Here is a 25,572-nt window from a genome sequence, read left to right on the forward strand (position 1 = left end):
CCCTTCAGGAATCAGGCTTGCTCATGGACTTGATGGAGAACTATCATTTGAACTACCACGGTAGTTACTTCTCCTCTAAGAGAAGAAGTTACCATGGTAACTACCATGATGAACTAAGGAAGCCTTCTAATTCTTTCAAAGTTAGGAATAAAACAGCAAGCACACACATATGTATACAATCTATCATATAAGAAATTACATGTGTGATACTTCTACACATATATGTGAATGTACAAGTACATGCACACACACAAGTTTTGGAAGAAACATCCAACTATTAACAATGTTAATCCCCAGAGAGTGAGACACAAGGTCACTGAGAAGAAACTACCTTTATTTACTTCTATAACATGACAATTTTTTTCCATGTACATGCTTTACTTTTTTAAGTCAGTAAATGTTATGATGATAACAATGTTAATTACAAATTATATTAAAATTTTCCTCTTCAACCTTGGCATAATTTCATGTTTTAAACTCTTGCCTTAAGCTGTGCATGTGTGTATGTGTTTGTGTGCATGTATGTGTGTGTTTGTGTGTGTGTGTTTGTGTGTGTGGAGTAGGGTTGGGATATAAAGGCCAATTTCTTTAGCAGAAGTCCAAGGATACATAAAGAGAGAGGAGGCCCTTACTTAGGCATCTGGGCCATTTCCTGGCCAGGGATAGGGTCGACAAAAAAGCCGGGGCTATGTGCTTTCAGATCAACTAGGGAATGGACATTTCTTGAGTTCCTCTCTCTTCTTCCAATGGGCAACTTACCTTGAATCTATCACACAGACGGTACTCTTTCAGAGCCTTTAGAACCTACTGGAAAGTCAATGTAACATACCTTCTAGAGTCCAGAAACCCCATGGAGTAGAGAGAGATTTCCCCAATAAGGGCATAATCTGGCACCATCATGGCTACTGTCCGGAATAAGGCCTAGAAAAGAAATGGCCATTGAGAACCTGAACACATACAGTGAACACTCGGGGAAGGTAAGTCTACAGGTGCAAAGAGAAGAAGCAGTATGGTTTTCAGGCCACTCTAGTGAAATCAAGGAAAGGAAAGCAGGAAGAGAAAATGCAGAGGGACCATCTTTGTTGGACAGATCCACTGCTCAGCTACCTTCCCCACTGGCCTGACATGTTGTCATACCATGTCCCTCAATAGTTTTGTGGAAGGCCCTAGGTGCTGATATTCTAACAACACCTCATTATCCTATGCCAAATGAGCATCATTCAACTATCAGACCCTTTCTGTGTTCAATAGGGACAGAGGCAATCATTTAGGAATGCAGGACCAATCTTAATATCAGATCTTTTTTTTTTTTTTTTTAATATCAGATCTTGATTTGAGTCCTTGCTCTGTTAGGTAGCAAGTAATGTGGCTGTGAGCAAGTAATCTAACTCCTCTAGTTATTTCATCTCAAAATGAGCCAACAACCATACCACCCTCATGAGAATAAATGTTATCATATAAGTGAAGTGCTTAGAAAAGTGTATGGCACATAGCGAGTGCTTAATAAACATCAGCTCTTGTTATTACCTTAGATCTTAGAGGAGAAGTCAAGCAGTTAGTTAGAGGTAGAGCCAGGACTAGAACCTAGGCCTCTTAACATCAAACCCTGATGTTGTCTGCTATACCACACTGTCTCATGAAACCTGCTTATGCAGACCTAACAGGGTTGTTGGCTGGGGGAAGGGTGTAAGGGGAAGTCACAATGATTGGGTGGTAAAAATAAGAAATGTGGGTCCAAATTCTACTTTGGTACTCACTGGCCTAGGCTGGCTTTGAGGGAGGAGCCATTCCTAAGGATCTCCCTGATTCTTTTCCATTTGGAGGGCAGGGAGAAAGGGTCTGAATAAGATTCCAGAGCACTGGGACGCCTGGGTGGCTCATTGGTTGAGCATCCGCCTCTGACTCAGGTCATGATCCTGGGGTTCTGGGATTGAGTCCTGCACTGGGCTCCCTGCAGGGAGCCTGCTTGTCCCTCTACTTATGTCTCTGCCTCTCTCTGTGTCTCTTATGCATAAATAAATAAAATCTTAAGAAAAAAAAGATTCCAGAGCACTGATCAGATGCATTTCTGGCAGGTTACATACCCATATGGGTTTGGCTGGTTCTCTCTTGTGTCTTCTACTCAGGGAGATGGAGCAATGACTTAGAAGAAAATCCATAAAGAAGCAGGCCTGGAAGTCTCTCTCTGGTACCTTTTTTCATACCGTTAGAGTGCTAGAGTCTCTTCCCATAGGAGGAGATCCAGCCATCTTGTACTTTAGGGTTTTCTTCCCATGAGAGCAGCATGTTAAGGTCATCTATAGCCTATTCCCCTGAATATGGCCTGGGTGACTCTCTTCACTTCAGAGGCACCTTCCTTCTCCACTAGGAGCAGGATCAATGGCTATTGTCACGCTGTAACTCAGGCCAGATCAGTAGTAGGCACTGGGAGATATATGCTTTCTTGTCATCTCTGTAGCTGGTTGGAATAGTCTGCTTTGGTATAGACACCACCTTGGCTTAACCATAGTAATAAAGAGGAGCTCCAGGTTGTTCAGCCTAGGTTTTTTTTTTTTTTTTTTTAAAGATTATTAGAGAGAGAATGAGAGAGAGCAAAAGAGAGAGCATGAGCATGTGTAGGGGGAGGGCAGAGGGAGAGGGAGAAGCAGACTCCCCACTCAGCAGGGAGCCAGACATGGGGCTCAATCCCAGGACCCTGAGATCTTAACCTGAGCCACCCAGGTGCCCCTGGTTCAGCCTAGGTTTCTCAGAGCTTTCCAGAGCTTTCTGTGTCTAACTTTGATGCTGTCTTATAATTAGATGCTTTTGTTTGGCATACAGTGGTTTGTTTTGTTTTGTTTTGTTTTGTTTGCATTGAGGTAGGATCACAAAATCAGATTACATGTAGAAATCCCAATTTCTATCTTATCCTGAAAAATGAGAATACCTCACAATTCCTGCTTGACAACAACGGATCCTCGGTTACTACCATAAAGTACACCCAGAATTTATACACACTGATGTTTACCTTGAGGTTGTCTGGCAGCTCAGCCCTGCCAGCATACCCGGGGTTCATGGTGATGAAGACAGCACAGGTTGGGTTTAGAGAGAGCTCAGTGCCTTCAAAGATGAATGTCTTTAGCTTCCGGATAATGGCTTGCTGAATGCTGAGAATCTGCTGAGCCACCACAGACAGCACTTCTACCTGGGGTGAGAATGGCTGACTGATGTTAACTGCTTTGACAGCCATCACCCCACTCTGCCAGAGTTCCCCTCACTTAGCAATGACAAAATCCAATCATCTGAGAACCAGACATTTAAAATTAAGATCATGATTTGGGGTTTTGGTAAAGAGAAAGAAAATTGGTGTACGTGTGTGTTACTTATTTCCATAGTATTTTATCTTTGTTCTAGCACGTAGCATAATGTTTCACCCATCATATGTATTCAAACATTGTTTATTGGTTCTAAATGCATGTTTACATTTCCTGACCTAAATTCCCCACCCGAATAGAACTAATAGAACTAATCACCCTTTCTCTTTTGTGATGGCTCCTTTGTACCACTACTATAGACTTCTATATCATTTTCTATTTGTTTCATTTAATTATTTCCCTTTGCTAAATTTTAACACTCATTTCTTACCTTATCTTTGTGTCATGAACAATTGCAGAGTATATGACATATACTAGCTGCTCCATAAATTTTTGAATAAGTGAGTGAATATGATGACGATGAATATGTATATAAAAATGTACTTTGTCTTCCTGGGACTGTTTTGTTTAGCTCATTGAGTATTTTGTGCAGGGATCTTAGAGGACACATAAGGCCCTGTCACAGAGGAGCTGAGAACCCAGAAAAAGGCTCCTGTATCAACTCCTGCTCTGCAGGGAAGTTGCAGCATTACCTCAATCCTGTTGAATTCATCAAAGCAGGCCCATGCTCCAGCCTGGGCTAGCCCCTTGAAAAACTTCCCCATGGCTTTGTAATCCAGACCATCTGAGCAGTTGAAGACTACACACTAGAGAGAAGGAGGATGTAGACACTGTTAGGGATGAGTTCCCTCATATCTGAATTACTCTGCACATGAAACACAAGTGGGGCTCCTCTCTTCCTATTCCACAGCAGGAACCAGGGCCCCACTCTGACTCTCCCCTTAAGCCATCTTGAACTTCATGCCAACTCTCTGGGACAGAAGTCCAGAGAGGAAAGGAAAGTGAGGGTAAGAATACACAGCATTTCCCTACCTGCTTGGCCAAAGCTTTGGCCAGATCTTTGGTGGTTTCTGTCTTGCCTGTGCCAGCTGGTCCTTCTGGAGCTCCACCAAGGTTCAGCTTCAAAGCCCCCATCAGCGTCCTAAGGGGAAAAAATAAAAATTTGGTGCCCAATGGGGCACCTGGGTGGCTCAGTTGGTTAAGCAGCTGACTTGTGATTTCAGCTCAGGTCATGATCTCAGGGTTGTGAGATCGAGCCCCATATCAGGCTCCATGCTAAGCATGGAGCCTGCTTAAAATTCTTTCACCTTTTGCCCCTCCCCCACCTATCTCCTTCTCAAAAAAAAAAAAAAAAAAGAATTTAGTGCCCAAGTCCTTCCCCCCTGCCCAAGTCCTAACACACTGGAAAGAAGCTGACTTTTGCTTTCTTTCTTTTTTTTTTTGCTTTATTTCATTTTGACTTGTACAAATAACTTTAATTTTTTTCACTGATTACATGACCAACATATTTCATCATTATAAGAAATTCTGTTTTACTTGGTGCTATAACCTTAGAGCCTAGTGCATGGTGGCGTCCATAAACATTTGTTTGAATGGATAAATGAATATATACATAAATGAATTAAATAAAAGTTAAAAATCTTCATTAACTCCAGATTCTAAAGATTCCCAGTGCTAATGCAGTGGTGGAAATACCTATATTTCCCCCACTGGATTATGAACTCTTGAGTTCAGGACCTGTATTTGATTCAGTTTGATAAGAACAAGGGCAAAATAAATGTTAGAAATTAATGATGTGTTCTTCACTATAGTTTCAGTTAACATATCATCTTATACTTATCTGAGTATGTCTTGTTCCCTGACCCCATTAGGTTGAGGGTTTCTTGAGGGCATGCATGATACACAGGAGAGTTTAAGAAGTGGATACTAAATAACAGGTGAGGGATCCCTGGGTGGCGCAGCGGTTTGGCGCCTGCCTTTGGCCCAGGGCGCGATCCTGGAGACCCGGGATCGAATCCCACGTCAGGCTCCCGGTGCATGGAGCCTGCTTCTCCCTCTGCCTGTGTCTCTGCCTCTCTCTCTCTCTCTCTCTCTCTCTCTCTCTCTGTGACTATCATAAATAAAATTAAAAAAAAAAATTTAAAAAAAAAAATTAAATAACAGGTGAAATAAATGAATGATTGAAGACTAAAAATCACAGAACACAGAAAATAAATCACTATGGACTTTGAAAAAATACTCAAGAATTATCTTTATGATTACAAAAAACTGCACTTTAATCAAAGAAAATCTAAATATCATAAAGTTGACAGACACATCCACAGAGTTCAGATTTCTAATGTTATGAACACCAAGGAAAGCACTTTACTGAGCACAAAATGACTACATCTCGCCACCAGACTGGATGGCCAAGCTTGGAGCTCCTTGTCAGACTCCTTCACCTGGCCCTTTTTCTCTTTATCCATGGGATCTCCAGGCACCATCTTGATTCCTGCCATGGGAGAGCTTTCTACTTAAGTACTGTGGCATTGTTAAGGACAGGCATCAATGTTCTGCTTGTTGATTTGGTCGTATTAATTTGCATTAGGACTCCTACCAGGTTCTTTTTTCTGGCCTACCACCTAATTTCCATGACCATCTGTGGGACCATGGTAACTAAGGGCAAAATTCTAAAATCTGAGAATTTGAAATGTAAAGTCACAAAGTCAAGATGTCCCTCACCTTCTTCCTCAGAAGATTTTCCTTCTGAAATTCTCTATTCACCCTTTGAGTCTAGGTGAGGGGGCAGAGGTTACCTGTAGCAGCGGTCAGTGAGGGGTGTAATCACCAGTCGGGGGGAGTTCCCCAGGTACTCATAGCCATACAAGGCTTCTGTGGTGATCATCTGCACATGCACATTCTCTGAATTCCAGTAGTAGCGCAGCTGGGAGATCCACTGGAAATCGTTCAGATCACAGATATTGTCCTCAGATAACTTGGCCACAACATCACGAGCTGTTGAGACAGACGCAGACATAGAAACATACAAATGCAGAACTGTCAGCATACTTCTATGTCCACAGACTGCTCAGAGGAGGTCTGAGGACATAATCTAGGCCATCCCTCACTCTCCAGTTTCAGGCTCAACTAGCCTCCCTGCCCAGTCCTGACTTGCAGGTAGTAATTTCTTTCAGAAGCTGGTCTTTGCTTCTCCCAAGGAGCCAGGCAGAGAATCTGCTGCACTGTCTACTCTCAGACAATGCGGCAGAGGCATTAAAAGCACATCCTCTGGAATCAGACTGCCTGGATCCAAATTCTGATTCTGCCATTAACTAGCTATGTGACTTTGGGCAAGTTACTCAACCTCTCTATGAGGATAACACAGTACCTGCTTTATAGGGTTATTATAAGGTTATTAGAAGGATTAACTGTATACAGTTGACCCTTGAACAACTTGGGGGTTAGGGGTGCCCATCTACAATATAGAAAAAAATCTATGTGTAACTTTTGACTCTCCTCAAACTTAATTACTAATAGCCTACTGTTGACTGGAATCCTTACAGATAACAATTAATACATATTTTGTAAGTTTTATGTATTATATAATGTGCAATAAAGCTAGAGAAAATGTTTAAGAAAATCATAAAGAAGAGAAAGTACATTTACAGTATTGTATTTACCCCCAAAAAATTCTCATGTAAGTGGACCTGTACAGTTTAAACCCATGTCATTCAAGGGTCAACTATATGTACAGACATATATCACACACACATATATATCTATACGTACATATATATAACTACATATATAAATATCTGCATATCTGCACATCTACACAAATATGCAGATACAGATAGATGAAAGAAAAGAAAGATTATATAAATACTAGCTACTGTTATCATTCCCAAATTCTTGGGGTACTGACCCAAAGAGCTTTGCAATATTGTAGTTATCCCAAATGCTGTCATATCCCCAGTATGACCCTTTGGGCCCTGTTCCAGACTTCTAGGATATCCTAGGGGAACATAATCAGCTTGGCCTGATGCAGTTGGCAAGGGAAGGGGCCCCATGAACTCATGGTTAGATACAGCTTTTCCATTAGGGGGCCTGAGAAACCAGAAGGGAAATATACTTCTGGGTTTCCTTCTTTCTGTCACAAGATTATGAGCCTAATTTAATTTTCTCACAGTGATAGGAAGCCCTGAAGTTGAAGAGTGAACATTGGTTTCTAAGAATCATTAGCTATTTTTTAGGGAACTCTTAGGTGAGAGCTATTGAGATCTCAGAACTAGGACAGCAGGGGCACCTGGGTGGCTCAGTTGGTTAAGCATCTAACTCTTGATCTCAGCTCAGGTCTTGATCTCAGGGTTGTGAGTTTAAGCCCCACGCTGGGCGTAGAGCCTACTTTAAAAAAAAAAAAAAAAGTAGGGCAGCAGCTCGAATTTAGTATCTCAGAAACATAACTTTGTAAAGGGACACTCCTATAAGTCTACTGTCTCTTTGCGAAGAGAAGTCTTTATGATAGTGAAATCCAAAACCCTCTAGAAGAGTCTTTGAAGATTATACCAACAGCTCTCCTGTCCTTCCTGAGGAATTTGATACTCCTCCAGGTTCTTGAGGGAAATCATAGAGTGGTAGCAGGAGTAGGGGTCTCCATGAGAGACCCAAGAGGAAGGTGAATCTCTCTCTTTTTTTTTAAATATGCTTTTTTTTTAAAAAAACAATTTCATTTATTCATTCATGAGAGACACACACACACACACACACAGAGAGAGAGAGAGAGAGAGGCAGAGACACAGGCAGAGGGAGAAGCAGGCTCCATGCAGGAAGCCCTATGTGGGACTCGATCCTGGGTCTCCAGGATCAGGCCCTGGGCCAAAGGCAGCACTAAATCACTGAGCCACCTGGGCTGCCCGCCCCCCTTTTTAAAAAGATTTTATGTATTTATTAATGAGAGACATAGAGAGAGAGAGAGGCAAAGACACAGGCAAGGGGAAAAGCAGGCTCCATGCAGGGAGCCCGATGTGGGACTCGATCCCAGGACTCCAGGATCACACTCTGGGCCGAAGGCAGGTGTTAAACCGCAGAGCCACCCAGGTGTCCCAAGGAAGGTGAATCTCAAGGGACTGAGTTGGGAATGCTTGCACGATGCTCTGTGTGTGTGTGTGTGTGTGTGTGTGTGTGCGTGTGCATGTGTGTGAACACAACCACTCTGGGGTACCCTGGGCAATAACCACATCTTCAGTTCCTACCAAATGAAGATCACGTTTTCCCTTCTCTCTCCCTGATTGCATGCTCGTCTATCCAAGAGAAATTAGATTGAAAAGAGCATCAACCTTAAGGAGAATAAGATGCCATGAAATGCCAGTAGGAAGCTGGAAGTATGAACAAGAAAGACACTGTTTCCAGGCAACCAGCTAGTCCAGCCCTAGTTTCCTTGGTGGTGATGGAGTGAGGGTGAGGGGGTGGTTTGTTTTATATAAAGGCCCCAGTTCTTCCTCCTCCTCCCCTTCTTTTTTTTTTTTTTAAAGGTAAGTGCTGGAAGACATTATCTCTCTCCCGCTTCCTCCTTGCATACACTGCCCATTTCCAGTCTCCTGGGTTTGGAATCAGACAGACATAGAATTACAATAAAACCAATTACATCAAATTATAAAACAGCCTTTGCTACTTATTAGCTGTAGGCCTCTGGATACACTCATATAGCTTAGGTAAACAAGCCTCAGGTTCTCAATTTGAGAAGTATGTATAAAAATGAAATAATGTATGTTGAGCACTCAGCACAAAGCTTGGCACCGGTGAGTATTAAAAAATATTAGCTATGGTAGCCTCAAGAAATCATTCCTAGTTGGTGAATCTCAGAAATCGCTTTGGTTGCCCATTGTCTTGGCGAGAGTCCTGCTTGGAGGTTTCCTGGAAACAAGGGCGGGGATGGGAGGGGAAAACATGCTGGAGATTCTCAAGAAACCTGAGCTTCTCTCCTTACCTCCTCACCTTACTCTCAGTTAGTTGGAGAAGCCTCTCCCTAAAGGGAAAAGGGACCCTGAATCACTCCATCCAGAGGAATGGAGAGCAGCGAGCCTGGCTGCTGTTTTTAGACAGTCAGCAATGCCAGAGAGGCCTCTCTCCTCGCTCACCGTGGACATCAATGACCGTGAGGGCCCCGAGAGTGAGTCGAGCCCCGCTGCTCAGCTTCCCTCGCACCAGCTGGACAATCTGTGCAATCTGATCGTTGCTCTTTTTCAGAAAATCCTGGCAGGGGCAAAGGAGGGGACAACTGGTTAAGTTGGATTCTCCCCTGTAACCCCGTCTTAGGGAATGGTACCCTCTACCACCCCATGGCCCAAGCTATCCCTTCAGTTCCCTTTTCCTCACCCCCTTCATTAGCCTCTAGACAAATTGCAAATGCATTATGCTAACTGAAAGAAGCCAAGTTTGAAAGACTACATACCTTGATTTTTTTTGTTATTATTGTGGAAAAGACAAAACCATAGGAGCAGACAAAAGAGGGGTAATTGCCAGAAGCTGGAGCAGGGGAAGGGGTTGCTACAAAGGGCTTGAGGGAATTTGGAGGGGAGGGGCATGAACTGGTTCTATATGTTGATTGTGATGGTGGTTACACAAATGTATGTGCTTGCTGAAACTCAGAACTGTACATTAAAATGGGTAAATTTTACTGTATATAAATTATGCAATAAATCTGAATTAACAAGAAACAATCTGAAACTTTTTCAGATTAAAGGAGACACAGGGGATGTAAAAGGTAAATGTACACAAACTGTAATCCTGGAATGGACCCCAGATGAGACAAAAAGACATCAGTGGGGCAAATGGCTAAATTTAGATTAGCCAATTTATTATTTTTTTAAAGTACAGTCTTTTTATTCTTTTTTATAGTTTTTTTTTTTAAGATTTTATTTATTCATGAGAGACACAGAGAGAGAGGCAGAGACACAGGCAGAGGGAGAAACAGGCTCCACGCAGGGACCCGATCCGGGTCTACAGGATCTCGCCCTGGGCTGAAGGTGGCGCTAAACCACTAAACCACCAGAGCTGCCCTAGATTAGTCAATTTAAAAGATTAGATAAGATTGTATCTTGCATCACTGCTGGTTTCCAGATTGGGATAATTGTAGTGTGGTTATTTAAAATGTTAATATTGGGGGATTCTCGATGAAGGATATATGAAAATTCTTTGTATTATTATTGCATCATTACTTGTAAGGCTGACATCACTTGAAAATAAGGAGTTAAAAAATAGAAATAAATTTTTAAAAGGAAAAAAACCAGAGACCACATTAGGTTCATAGTTCACCTTCCCCACTTCCTAGCTATGCAGTTCTGGGTAAACCATATTAACCCTTTGAGTCTCAGTATCTTGTTCTGTTGAGTCTAGATGATTACAGTTACCTCTTGGAGCTGTTTTGAAGATTAAATGAGATGGTGAAGCACTTGGCACAATGTGAATAAAGTACCCAGTAAATACTGACAGTTATTATTATTAATAAAGTACCTGTCACACAGCAAAAAATAAACTAAAATTTAAAAAGCCTTTCAAATGCTTCCCCATTGCCCTTTCTGTGGGTCTGGAAAACCCTTCATGATGAGGCTGCTCCATACATATATATTTTTTTTTTCCATACATCTTTTTAAACCACAACCATTCCACAGTTATTCTGAACCCAAGTGTCTTCAGTTGCTGGAATGCACCATATTTTTCATCTTCAGATTTTTGCACATTCTGGTCTCTCTCTTTCTCTCTGGAACACTCTTTCTCCTGTTCTTTGCTTGGCGAATTCCTATTTATATTTTATGTCTCCTCTTAGACACCAATTTTCTGGGAAATTGTTTCCAATCCTAATTCCTCTCTTGCTTCTCTCCTTCCTCCCCATGCTTCCTGGATCCCCATACTTTCCTCATCACAGTTCTATCAAAGAGACTTTTTATCTCCCTCACTAGACTGTAAATCCACAAGGACAGGGACCATGTCTTTCTTATTCAACTCTAATTCACTTTGCTTTGTAGCATCATTCCAGCATGGAACAGATGTCAAATAAATATTTTTTAAATGAACAATGGATGGATGGATGGACGGATGGATGGATAGCGATCCTGTATCAACACCTGCTTCTTTTAGGATGCTGAGCCACATTATTCAGCATATATACACTCCAGGGCTGGAGTGTGTAATGAGAAACAGTCTCCCCTTATTACATGTAGGAAAATTAGGGGACAGAGATGCTGTCATAAAAATCAGAATTTTTTAGTGTTTCAAAAAGTTTGAAATGAAATTCAGTGAAAGCAGTTTGCAAGTGTAAAGTGCAATATGTTTGTAGGAATTATCAACATGGAATGTGTAGAAATTTGAACCTTGGTCAAATGCTAATGTTCTAATTTTAAGGTATAAAGCAAAATATAGTAAATTGAAATATTTTCTGGTCTGCAGCCAGTCATCTGAGAGGGGAGTAGCAGAAGGTCTGATGAGATAATCATGGGAAATTATACCATGGTAAAAAGGTTGGGAATGAAGTTACCATTCATTTGTTCAGTAAATATTTATTGAACACCTACTATGTGCTCAGCATTGCAATAACTCCAGGAAATATAATAGTAAGCAAAATAGACATGGTCTCTGCCTTGTGGGGCTCATAGCCTGGGCTCTAGTACTAACTTGCTACCATCTCATTTAACTTTCCAACAATACTGTACTATGATGTTGTACTACAATGTGGTACACTGGGATCCCTGGGTGGCACAGCGGTTTGGCGCCTGCCTTTGGCCCAGGGCACGATCCTGGAGACCCGGGATCGAATCCCATGTCGGGCTCCCGGTGCATGGAGCCTGCTTCTCCCTCTGCCTGTGTCTCTGCCTCTCTCTCTCTCTCTGTGACTATCATAAATAAATAAAAATTAAAAAAAAAAAAAAAAACAATGTGGTACACTGCGGCTCATTATATGGTCAAGGAGACTGAGACTCAGGTTAAGTAGCTTGCCCGTAGTCATACAGCTAACAAGGGAAAGTATCAGGATTTTTTTTTTTAAGATTTTATTTATTTATTCATGAGAGACACAGACTGAGAGACAGAGACACAGGCAGAGGGAGAAATAGGGTCCATGCAGGGAGCCTTACATGGGACTCGATCCTGGGACTCCAGGATCATGCCCTAGGCCAAAGGCAGGCGCTAAACCACTGAGCCACCCAGGGATTCCCAAGTATTAGGATTTGAACTAAAGTTCATTCAGGTCTTGAACTCTCAAGCACTGGCCTCAATGACAGGAGTTAACTGGAAATATGCAAATCTGGATCTGACAAGCAGGACTTGAGAGCACTCTTGGTCTCAAGAGGACACTGCATGAAGAGCTGTAGGTGGGTTTGTGTTGAACTGAAGGTGGCAAGAAGCAGGTAATGGTGGAAGAGGAGAAAACAGGACCATATGGTCTTTTAGCCCAGGAAGAAGGCTAGAGAGAGGTCTCTGTTGGTGGAAATTTTACCAGGTTGACCCCTGAAAACAAAGTGATAAAAATGAAGAATACTGCAGCCTAGAATTTCTGTCTGGGAAGGACCATGAGAGGTATTATACTAGATAACTCCAGAACAGCTCCAATTCCAAATTCTCCAACCCACTGTCCCAATGAAAACACTGACTTCTCTATGCCATTGTTGGATGCTGTGATTTTGTTGCTGTTGTTTAGAAAACATGGCTACTTTAATTATATATCCTATAGATCCTAATTGACCTTGAATCTCCTCTACAAACTTCATAACATGCTCACTTACTGGAAGGGTCTTTTCGACCAGGGCTTGGGACACCTCCTTGGTCCAAAAGATGGAGGAGACACAGATGACCACCTGGCCAGGCCATTGCAAGACCCACTGATTACGAGGGACCTGGGAAAGTATGGGATGGGGTCAGGTGGTATAGTCAGCTCAACTTATTTGACTTAAACCAACATCTGAAAAACATTCCCCACCCTATCCCCTCAACAAACACAAAACCTTCCTCCACCCTCAGAAGCTACCAGACTTGATATCTTTGGGATTATTGACTTGTGTCTTCCTGAATTTTATGAAAGAGAAAAAAAAAAATCATCAACAATCTCATCAACTCTTTTTTTTTTCTTTTTTTTCTTAAGCTCCCAACCCAAGTATTTTACACAGTTACAGTCAAGGTTTACAGAGAGTTTTCATAACCACCCTTTTTGATGGCTACATAATATTGCAGTAATGTGCCAGTTTTCTTAGCCTTGCCCAGAGGTCTGATCTGGCCTTGCTTTTGTTTTTGTAAATAAAGGTGTATTGTAACACAGCCACACCCATTCTTACCTATCATCCAAGGCTGCTTCTGTACTATGAGGGTAAAGATAAATGGTGTGTGTGGATCACAGAGCTGAAGACATTATAAAAACATTTAGTTTACAGAAAAAGGTTGCTGGCTCTTGCTCTAGATGCAACGGCATGGAGTCAGTCCATACAGGTAGCCGTTTTTCTTTAACTTAATTTTTTATTTAAAATAAATCATAGGACAAAGGACTGGCCTTTCATTTACAATGCTACTTCTAAGAGGGACAGCAGGGTCAGTACCCCATATTTTAGTGGGAAGGTGTTAACTGAATGAATATTCTTTTGTTTGATGGAAGGGGTCGTGGGGGTGGGGCCCTGGAAAGTAAGAAAAGACACCCAAAGTCAAGGAGTACAAAGCTCTGGTCTTCCTACATTTAACCTTGCTAGGAGCTGGCTGAAGAGTGATTGCCAACAGTTCTTTTCTTTTGGCTTTCTTCCATCATACCTGTTTCCCCTAAAGCTTTGGGAATTTAATGAGTTGTACTGTTCAGGGTATGTGTAATGTAAACGGAAAGCCTAGAGGGAGAGATGCTTAATTGGAAGGTGCTCTAAAAAGACCTCCTGCCATCAATTCATTTCCCAGAAGGGACTTGCGGCTAGCAGCCAGAGGGTTCTGGCTAACCATCTTGTCTTGTGCCACCTGCCCCAAACCGTAAACATTTCACCAGAAATATGTGCATCACCCCAGGATTCACAGGGAAAGAGGAGAGAAGCACAGAGGGGTCACGGAGGGGCCAGGCATTACCCAGCAGGTTTGGGGTGGGTTTTGGGAAAAGGCAAAGGGGTGGTTAGAATTGATCCACTTAATCATCATCCCAAAGTTGTTGTTGCTGTACCAATACCCTGGCACGTGTACTCCGATTTTCATTTACCTGGACATATGCTTCAATCCCAAGTCTAATAACCTCCCGCATACTGGCAAGCATCATCTGCTCCACCTGCTGGAGCCACTTTTCCACCATGCCCTGCAGGGTAAGACAAAGAAGCAGCAAGTTAGCCATGCCTGGAAAGAGGGATCATGGGCAGACCCAGCTTTCTCTCTGGACCAAGGCTGGAGGGAGGCCAAAGATCCTACACCCCTTGAAGACAATATTCGTTAATTATGTGTTTTATATTTATTATATATTTTTTATTCTAGGAAGTATGTGTGATGTAAAGGGGAAATGGGGGATTCTTAACATGCATTTCATGTCCTTTTCTGAAACATAACTTCTCAGGAAGCAAATGACACATTTATGTTTCAGTTCATATAATAAGTTGCTCATTTCTAATGAGCAGTTTTAATTCTCACCTTATTCCAGTGGTTCCCAAACTTTGCTGTGCATGGGAATCATTTGGAGATTCTTACAAAATATGGATGCCTGACTTTCACTCTTAGCCATTCTGATTTAATTATTATGGGATGCAACCTAGGCATTTGGATTTTTTTTTTTAAGCTCTACAGGCAGTTCAGATGTGCAGCAAATTATTCAGTTTTAGAATTTTAGGTCACTGTAGCTGTTAACTTCAGACACCTATGATCTAGCTGGTGTCTATTGGTAACGTGACTCTTGGTTATTACAACTTATATGTATGGTTGGCAAAAATGGTTAGCAAAGCCAAGAGTGCTTTTCTATTTCCAATGGAGGTGCTGTCATGTTCAGTGGGAGTGGGAGTAATTTACATTTTATTCATTATATAAAGACACTTGTATAAAAACCTGAGTAAAATAGCATTTATTCCATAATACTTTATTGACCTTTATAAACACCTGCCTTAGCAAGCTGTCTGACCAGATCACTTTTTTGAGAGAGAGAGAGAGAGAGAGAGAGAGAGAGTGTTACGTGGAGGGGGAGGGCAGAATAGAGAGAGAATCTTAAGCAGGCTCCATGCTCATGCTCAGCACAGAGCCAATGGAGGGCTCAATCTCACGACCTAAGCCAAAATCAAAAGTCTGATGCTTAACTGACTAAGCCACTCAGGTGGCTCCGATCAGATCACTTTTAGAGAGAGGCTCTGCCCTTGGAGATCTGAATAGCATCAGCAGTTGGGTCTGATGCATACTATTGCCTCCACATCAGGTTTGGTTGAAATCCTTCCATAAATTTAGTGTATCAGGTGGATTGCAGTATAATCCCCATCTTAGAGATGGGCAAACTGAGACTTGGAAAGACTAAACAATTTCCCAAAGTTGCCCAGTCCTTAAGTTGTAGAACCCAGAGTTCCACATCCAGGCAGTATGGAACTCGAGTCCAAGTGCTTAACCAATCAATATGCTCTCTGTATCTCTCTGTATTGCTGTTATAGAGAAAAGAATGAAAATAGGTAAGAGGAGAGTTACTTTGGCTTGAGTTGGATAGATAATCTGTTTGAATGGAACGGTTTCCTTTTCTGAGCTGATCATGCCTGTAATCTCCAGATTGTCTGTAAACTCTAGTTTGGCAATTCCTTCAAAGCACTTCTTCAAGTGCGGCTGCACGCGGAGGGGGTCCTTTGTCTCTGACAAGATCTCCAGCAGCTCATCATTTGACAGGAAGAAGAACCTATTTTAAAGCAAAGAAAGATGGCAACTGGAATCTCTTTTGAGAACCTCTTTTCCCAACAAGATAATATTCCTCAAAGAGTAGAGGACACTCCATAAATATCAGCCATACTCCCCTTCACCATGGTTTTGCCTCAGAGCAAGATAAAGGATAACAGCTGGTATATGTTTAAAAAAAACAAAAAAAAGCTGGTATATGTGAATTTAATATGGTTTCAGGGTAGGGTGCTACCTTTTGGAAGAAACCTGGATAGAACAGTGGTTCTCGACTTTGGCTGCACCTTAGAATCACCTGTGAAGCTTATTAAGAAAATTCCATTTCCAAGGTTGCACTGTGCACAAATTCTAATATAATGGGTTTGGGGTTGGGTCTGGGGATTTATGTTTTTAAAATCCCAGGTGATTCTAATATATAGTCAGTATTGAGAACCACTAGGAGAGAGAAGACTTCCTTATCTTATCTCCAGGAATGACAAAACGTCACAAATGTGAAATAAGAAGTATGCTATTAATGAATCTGACGTGTAGAACAAAGGCAAAAGGAAATGGAGGTAAAATTAAATTTCCTTACAACTTGCAGGCCATTGACAAATAGCTGAGACAAGCAGAGTAAGACATTTTTCCAGGAACTCACAACTCTCTTAAAGTTAATGCTTTGCTAGAGGCAAAAACCAACCTTCACTTGACAAGAGCCACACCTCTAGGATCCTGTAAGTCTTTAACATATGACAATACTTTCAGAAACTTCCTTTGTCTCTACCCTACCTCCTCAATTTGAAAGTATAAAACCAATCACTCTTCACAATCCCAGTACAGCTCTTTCTGTCTCCAGATAAGGGAACACTAAAATATACTTTTCTTAAAAACACATTGGGATTTAACCTACATCCCAATTCAAATCAAATGACATGGAGTGACCACCCATTGTGATCTAGACATGGACAGATTATCAGGAGCAAGTACCATCTTTTCTGGAACTAGCCCTCTAAAATGACTTTGACTTTTATGCACTGGTTCTTGGTGGGGGAGGGGGGGAGTCAAATATTTATAAACATACCTATCAGAAACTACAAAATTTGATGACAAAAACATTCAACTGACATTTCTTCAATAGTTTAGACATCCAAATGCTCTACATGCATTAATTCATTGATCTACACAAACATATATGTAAGAGCCATTATTATATTTTTATTTTACAGTGGACTCAGATTTGCTGAAGGTCTCAAGAATAGTGAGTGAAAAAGCTGGGACTCAAACAGAGGTCTGTTTAACTCTTAATCATGACTACTATATCCCTTCAATTAGGTATTGACCATGATGGTTGGCTAAAGTGTGGATTTGGCCCCTACTGGTGTTCATTCAAACTCATTCTAAATAATGACAAGAAGACATGCCCTACCTTGGAGAGCTGCCTTGTGGGGAATGGAGAACCAGGAAAGATTATTAAATAGGTTGGTAGAAGCCAACTCTCAAGATGAAAAAAAGGTAATTCTACCTGTATATGGGTCAAAAAGGCAACTCCAAACAAAAGAACAGTACTGAATACCTGGGAAAAAATAGTCTCTTCTTCTCCAAGTAATCATTCAGCCCTTTCTGGATGTCCTCCAACAGGAGGTTGGCTTCTTGAAGCCTCTCAGCCATCCGTGGCTGATCTGCTGCCACCAGAACCCTGGTATCTTTCACCTAATTTCCATGAAAAAAAGTGAGAATCACCATGGGGCTTCTAGATTCTGAGACTGATCATTGTAATGAGTGTATGACAAGTCCATGAACTACTGATCCCCCTGCCCAGCTAATTTAGCCTCCTAATCCCACAAGGGTGAATGCTCTTACAACATGATCCTATTCTTCTGGAGATGGTTGACTCTTTCTTCTACAAAAAACTTTCATTTTATACAACTCCTCAGAGTGTATCTCTATTTGTTAGATGGGATGCTGCCTGATTTATTAATTGTTTAATAAAGTTCAATTTGATCTTTAAAATCTAAAATTAGTTGAATTTTTGTCACTCAATACTTGCAACCAAAGTATCTAAACTAATACTAAACTAATACTAATACTAATAGAGTTGGAGAAAGCAGGATATCATGAAAACTGGCTCCACTTGCTGGGCAGTATAAATGCCCACTAGAGCAGATAAATTTTCTTGAGGTAAATTCTTTATAAGGGAGACTCAGTTGAACACATTTGACTTCAAAAAGGAAAAAGATATCATCTCTTAATAGATACTTCTGATTACCTTGTATACCCAGTGAACTCATCCTTCAAGACTTGTTTCCAATGTCATCCTCTTTGGAGGCCTTCTTTAAACACTCTCAGGCAACTAAATTACCCTCCTGTGTTCTAAAAGCTATTTGTATAGGCTTCTATCATAACTCTCCTATTTACCTAACACTCTCTCCTCACAAGACACTGAATTCTATGAAGGTAGAAATCATATCCTAGTCATCTTCAAGTATTCTCTGTTAATTCAATGATGGGTACCAAATAAACATACTTTAAATAACTAAGTAACTCAATATGGAGAATTATTTGAATTCTAAAGTGATCCTCAATCTATAGACATTTTATTGCATTATTCTGTGACAAAATCTCCTACCTCATTATTAGGAATGAGAGCTAAATAAATTATACAAACTGCTAACAGTTGCTTTCTTGGAGGTGTGTTTTCAAAAGTCCTCCACTCTCTGTATTACATATTCCTATGTTTGAATTTTTAGTAACATTTCTATGTTTCTAATTTTTGAAATTAGAAAAATTATTAAAATATTGAATTTGAAAAAATTGGGCAGCCCGGGTGGCTCAGTGGTTTAGTGCCACCTACAGCCTGGGGCCTGATCCTGGAGACCCTGGATTGAGTCCCACATCGGGCTCCCTGCATGGACCCTGCTTCTCCCTCTGCCTGTGTCTCTGCCTCTCTCTCTCTCCCTGTGTCTCTCTTAAGTAAATAAATAAAATCTTAAAAAAAAATGAAAAAATTTAGTTTACTTATAAATTTCAAGGGACATGGCTATGATACACAATGAGGAACATCCATATGGCATCCCACATTCCTGATCGTAAGATGTGCTAGGGAGTAAAAACTTACCGCTTGGGACATAAGTGATTTCCAGTAACTATCAACAGTGGCAAATTTCCTCCCCTCTTCTGCCATCTGGGCTATGATGTCCTCTGAACTGAAGATTGGTTCCAGGTATAGCCAGGTGGCTTGGCATTTCAACCAGGCATCTAAAATTTCCTGCACACGAACCAGCTTTTCTTCCCACTTCTGTGAATTTAGCATTTCATATCTGAGTCACTAACCTTCACTCTGTAACACAGGCCCACTGACTGAACAAATTAGATGGATTCATTCATTTATTTGCTCATTCACTTAAAAAATACTTATTAAGTATTTGCCCCCTATATTCTGGTCATTGTTCTAGGCAATATGGATTCAGCAATGAAAGAAACCAACAAAAGTCTTTGCCCTTATGTAGTTCTTTTCCTAGTGGAATAATAATAAATAATAGCAGCCATATTGCTTACCCTGTGACAAGTGATGGTCTGAGGGCCTTATGTATGTGAAACCAATTAATCCAACAGATTTATGAGGGAGATATTATTTACAAATTTCACTTTACAGACGCAGAAATGGACATACAACAGTTTGAGTAACTTGTCCAAGGTCACACAACAAGGGACGAAGCCAGAACTTAAACCCTGGCTGTCTAGCTCCAGAGTCTGCACTCTTAGCTTATGCCACTTCTACAAACAATGAGCAAAGGAGGCCAAACCCCTATCCTTGTGCAGTTTACATTCTAGACTACTGTAGTCCATAAAATACTTGCCAAATGTATTTTTACTCAGTGCATTAGAATCATCTCATCTTCTCTTTTGGCAGACTGTTGCAAAGGCTCAGTGTGCCATATGCTTACTTGGATGGTTATTGCTTTAGTCTTGTGTTATTTATTTTTTTCCAATCAGGAAAAACTGAGCTTCTTTGTTAACTGAACTTAAAAATCTTCTCCCTCCTCCAACAAACCCAGAGCTAATGAGACATTACAAACCCTCAATCTCATTTCCTCTTACCCGGCATTCTGCTTCTATTGGTTTGATGAATGGGGAGCCACACATAGTCTGGGTCTTTATCACATGATCATCAAGTAACAGCTGAATGTCATCAACTGCACACAAGATGTTTGTATCCTGCAAATAAAGATATCCTGACCCATCAAAACCACAAGACCCCTTCACTTTTCTTACTGATCTCCAAAGGCTCCACAGCTCATATGTCCGCCCAAGTGGGACAGAAATCTGTCTTATAAGTGATGGAATTTCTATTTGCTTCCTAAAAAGTATTCTTAATGACATATATTTTCTACATCCATTGCAGAAATCAAATACGGTCCCAGCTCAGGCCTGAAATTAGTGTCTGTTTGGGATGGGGTAGGGAAGGGGAGCATATGGTTCTATTCCCTTCCCTATGTTCCTATTTCCCTGTCCATTTTCTTTGCTCCCTCTCCCTCAGGTAGGATCAACTGCAAATCTGACTGTTTGGGCCTTGAACTGTGGTTCCCAAACTGTATGTGAGGTGCTCCTAGACATTGCAGCAAACTCACGGCAATTTGCTGTGGTTTTTTAAAAAATGAAATACAAATATTTTTTTCTTTCAATTTATATGTATTAAAAAAAAAAACAAAACAGTTGGGCAGCCCAGGTGGCTCAACGGTTTAGCACCGCCTTCAGCCCAGGGCCTGATCCTGGAGACCCGGGATCAAGTCCCATGTCGGGCTGCCTGCGTGGAGCCTGCTTCTCCCTCTGCCTGTGTCTCTACCTCTCTCTCTCTCTCTCTCTCTCTCTGTCTCTCATGAATAAATAAATAAAATCTTAAAAAAAAAAGAACTTAAAAAAAAAAAACAGTTGTTGATAGGACACAAATACTAAAGTTGTTTGAACCTAATTACTTCATAAAGCTGTTAGGTATTTCTTTTGGCCCAAGGAGTGAAACTATGAAAAAAGTACTAAGACACAAAAGGTTCCACAAACAGAAAAAAGTTTGGGAACCTCTGCCTATACTTTCCTGGGACCATTTTTTACTAGCAGTTCAGGTTCCTGTGCCTTGAAAGTCAGCTCCTGTGAATGGCACTCTTTTGCCTGGGCCACTATGCTGAGCAAGCTGATAAGGGTCTGCTTCTTTCTGGCGGGTCTGGCCCTTCTGGCTTTGCTTTTACTTCCTGGGTGGCTAAATTGGGGCTAAGATATATTCTCTTATCTACCTTCTACCAGTAGCTCTGCACCAGAAGGTGTTTCTAGCTCTTAATAAAGTGATACGGTGACTCCCTTTTGCTGTTGATCCTTGTCTATAGCTGTGTCAGTCAAAAACTCTTAAGATGGGGGTGGCCCCTCAGTGGCTCAGTTGGTTAAGCCTTTGGCTCAGTTCAAGATCTCAGGGTCCTGGGATCCAACCGGTATCATCATTGGTATGATCATAGGGGCTCACTGCTCAGCGGGAGCCTGCTTCTCCCTCCTGCTCTGCCTGCCTCTCTGCCTACTTGTGCTCTCTCTTTCTCTCTGTCAAATAAATAATTTTTTTTTTAAAAAAACAACACCAAACTATAAAGATGGGCCAGGTGCAACTGAGCTGTTCCCAGGTACCCCAACTCAACCCCTCATCCCAGCACAAGAGCCTCTAGCAGTATCTGATCCCATTAGGTGGTGCAGCATCATGCTGCTGGCACCCTCAGTTGCCTAGTCTTGCTGAAAGAGGCCCCAGTTCTTTTCCCTTCCATTGGCTCAGCTACAGTTCTTACAGTCTTAAGAAACAGGAGTGACTAAAAAAACATATATTTTGTTTTGAAATACTTTAAGTATTGTTTACCCAGGTATGTTTCTGAAGGACAGGGGTGAGGGGTGGGGAGCCCTCCCTGGGAGATGCTAATTCAGCAGTCTTGTTCAGTTCCTTTGCACTGAGAAAGCTTGTTGCTCTGCATCAAAAGGCTTTTTTCATTTAAAAATGCACCCTTCCTGTGGGGCTTGGAAGGAAGAATGACTGGCACAAGGAAGGCAGATGGGAGGAAACAATCTAGTGATGCACAGGATAGTGATTATAGACAACAAGACCACATTAAAAACTCCAAAGTTGCTAAGAGACTGATCTTAATTGTTCCCACCACAAAAAAGAAATGATAATTATGTGACATCACAGAGCTGTTAGCTCACACTAGGGTGGTGATCATATTGCAATGCGTAAATCAAATCAAATCAACACTTGTAAACCTTAAACTTACACAATGTTGCATGTCAATTATATCTCAGTTAAAAAAAAAAGACATCAGAAATCCTTCCTTCCTGAGTTCTGTTGCAATTCTGAATGACTCCTCTCTGTAATCTACTGCATAATTAATGGGCTGCTGTCAGGGGGCTGGGCACTTGGGCTGACACTCACAGTGTCTCTGTACTTCACAAAGTTGAATGTCATGTTAACCCAGTCCGACTTCATTTTCTCCAAGTTTTTCTCCAGAGAGTATTCCTTACTGGCAGCTGCACCAATGGGCTCCAATCTAAAGAGAACACACGAACAACATTAGTGAGAGGAGGCCAGTGAAAACACAGTAAAGGAGGAATTTCAGTTCATGCCTAAGACAAATTCAAAATGCCCTTCATTTTACTAAAATGTTTACTATCCAACTCTAAAATGTGCCAGCTGTTTTGGATGTTGTGAAGGATTTCTTACCCTCAGACTAGCAGTCTGGGGGCTGTTACAGGTTGAATTGTGTCCCCTCCCCCAACCCCAGAAATCATGTGCTGAAGTCCTAAACTCCAGCATCTCAGAATGTGAGGTCCCTATTGGAGACAGGGTCTGTAATGAGGTAGTTCAGTTACTGAGTAACATATAGAGTTGTTGCTCACTATATTGTACACCTGAAACTAATATAACACTGTATGTTAACTATACTAGAATTAAAATTTTAAAAAAGAGGTAGTTTGTTCAGTTAAAATGAGGTCATTAGGGTGGGTCCTAATCCAATACGACTGGTGTCCTTATAAGAAGAGGAGATTAAGACAGACACACAAGAGGGAAGACCATGTGAGGAGACAGGGTAAAGGCAGCCTTCTGCAAACCAAAAAAAAAAAGAGGCTGCAGATGAAACCAATTTTGCCAATACCTTGATCTTGAGCTTCCAGCCTCCAGAACTAGGAGAAAATAAGTTTCTGTTGCTTAAGCCATCCAGTCTATAATATTTGTGATAGCAGCTCTAGCAAACTAATACAGGGTGGATAATTAATTCTTTTGTTGGGAGAGAGGGCTGTTCTGTACATTGTAGAATGTTTAGTAGCATCCCTGGGCTCTACTCACGAGATGCCAGTAGCAGACTCTCCCTGTGCCCACCTTGTCAGTTATGGCAACAAAAATGTCTCCAAATACTGTCAAATATCTCCTAGTGGAGAGGTGGTCTCCACTTGAGAGCCAGTCTTTTAAAGCCATTAAAATAAGACCTCTGTTCCCCCATTTTCTTTCTTTACTTAGTCCAGAATTATTATTCTGACTTCCTATTCAGATCTCAGAACTTCTGTTAATTTACTAATGGCTTTGCTCTACTTCCTGTCCCTACCTCTCTATTTTTTTTTTTAAACATAATCTCTACACCCATTGTGGGGCTTGAACTCACAACCCCACGATCAAGAGTCACAGATTCTACCAACTGAGGCAGCTAGGTGCCCCTGTCCCCAACCTTTTAAAAAACCAATGCTATTTTCCTCATATGCTGAATCACATCTAGAGCCCCTCTACTCCACAGAAAAGGGGAAGACAAGTTTCTTTCTTCTTGCTTCCACACTGAGAGTTGGGCCTGGGACTCAAGTCCAGGACTCAAGTAAACTCAAGTGTGGCCTGGGAATTGGGAAGAACAGGGAAGCCAAATTCTTGGAAGAAGAAGGAGGGATTATTCTTTCTGCCTCAGCTCTTGTCTTTCATTGAAAGCTCCACTGCAGAAGAGACAATCTGGTCTTTACATAGAGATCAGGAAACTGAAGCCCAGATGAAGCAAGTGATGTGGCCAAAGCCATACTGGCATCTGGGGAGTGCAGGAACCAGGTCTAGACACTAGTTCCCCTGGCTTCTAATCCACTGTGTCTTCCTCCCCCATTTTGTGCCTTTTTCCTTCTCCTTGTCACAAGGAGCAAGAGAATTATTCACATGTGATCAGTCAAATAGGACCAACTAAACAGAGCTGAGAACCCTCAGTTCAGCTCCATTCAGGGCAGTGAATGGCATATTCCCAAGAATGACTAATAAAGACCTTAGCATCAGGGTCATTGTCCTAAATATGTCCTTCTTGGAGATGACCACAATGAGTGTGCATATAGGGAATAATTAATAAGGGCAGGTGCCAACCCAGGTAGGTGTGAGATGAGGAGGCTGGCTACAAAGCTGTGACTTGTGACCAAGTCACTTGACAGGCTTGAGGTCCCCGTCTGCATGGTTGTTGGTGTAATTAAGTACAATGTTTGTAACATGCTTTATGACTTGTAATTATGCAAATAATTGCACAGGGGAAGGATTAATGAGTTTGGGAGTCCCTGAAACCCATCAAGAGTTGACCTTACCCAAATGTACTACAGAAGTTTATAAACTATGTGCTGTGATAAAGCTGCATTAACTATGGGATGGTGGAGCACAGGGGAATTCACACTTCACTCACAGGTAGTAGGTGAGAACTTAGGTGTTAACTCAGTTCAGGTTACATGCCTTACACCATAATCTCCACCATAACTAATCACCCAGCTACTATTTTTCTTCTGATTTTACAGATAAGAAGACTAAGATACACAGAGGTAAACAACTTAGCCAAGGTGTAACCCCTTTTGGGTTTGTCACAGTTGAGTCTATTGGCATGGAAAGTGGCAGAGTCTGGGATTCCTGGGTGCTCAGCGGCTGAGCACCTGCTTTCAGCCCAGGGCGTGATCCTGGAGACCTGGGATCGAGTCCCACGTCGGGCTCCCTGCATGGAGCCTGCTTCTCCCTCTGCCTGTGTTTCTGCTTTTCTGTCTCTCATGAATGAATAAATAAATAAAATCTTAAAAAAAAAAAAAAAGAAAGTGGCAGAGTCACTGTGTGCTTAGTTTCTGTCTCCTTAGGTGGGTTTATTCTTTAGGCAGTACAGGGTAATGGTTAAGGCTCTGGAATCAGCCAGTCTAGGCTTGGGTCTTGGTTCTTTCAGTTACTAGCTATGACCTCTGGCTAGTTACCTAATCACTGGAATCAACTTATTTCTTCATCTGTTAAACAGCAATAGTAATAGTAGTACAACATTAGGTTATAGTTATGGATATGAATAAATTGGTTAATGTTTATTAAGTGCTTAGTGCAGCATAAATGTTCAATGGCTGTTATCTCTTAGAAATATCTTATTGGAAGATAAGGTGGCCTTTTAATGAAATAACCAACATCTGGTAGAAAAGAATATGTCTCCAGGCTGCTCCTCAAAGAGGGCTTGTGATGGTGGTATTGGGGGGTTGGGGACTGCATCAGAGCATTCAGGTGGCAGAGGGA

The 25,572-nt window shown here is 41.5% G+C and overlaps 1 protein-coding gene across 6 annotated transcripts in view; it reads right to left on the reverse strand.

Moving 5' to 3' along the window:
- Positions 1-25,572, reverse strand: part of DNAH3 (dynein axonemal heavy chain 3) — a 171,600-nt gene that overhangs the window by 86,126 nt on the left and 59,902 nt on the right. For all 6 annotated transcript variants that reach the window (XM_072836051.1, XM_072836052.1, XM_072836054.1 and 3 more), the window contains 13 exons: positions 22,465-22,579; positions 20,109-20,225; positions 19,126-19,305; positions 17,584-17,720; positions 15,834-16,035; positions 14,386-14,478; positions 12,950-13,060; positions 9,311-9,425; positions 5,990-6,188; positions 4,227-4,335; positions 3,887-4,000; positions 3,008-3,184; positions 830-921 (listed from right to left, as the gene is read on the reverse strand). In XM_072836051.1, coding sequence (XP_072692152.1) covers positions 830-921; positions 3,008-3,184; positions 3,887-4,000; positions 4,227-4,335; positions 5,990-6,188; positions 9,311-9,425; positions 12,950-13,060; positions 14,386-14,478; positions 15,834-16,035; positions 17,584-17,720; positions 19,126-19,305; positions 20,109-20,225; positions 22,465-22,579 — 1,761 coding nt within the window. The remainder of the gene's footprint in view (positions 1-829; positions 922-3,007; positions 3,185-3,886; positions 4,001-4,226; positions 4,336-5,989; positions 6,189-9,310; positions 9,426-12,949; positions 13,061-14,385; positions 14,479-15,833; positions 16,036-17,583; positions 17,721-19,125; positions 19,306-20,108; positions 20,226-22,464; positions 22,580-25,572) is intronic.

Source organism: Canis lupus, chromosome 8 (genome assembly GCF_048164855.1).
Source record: "Canis lupus baileyi chromosome 8, mCanLup2.hap1, whole genome shotgun sequence".
In the NCBI taxonomy this organism is placed as follows: Eukaryota; Metazoa; Chordata; class Mammalia; order Carnivora; family Canidae; genus Canis; species Canis lupus.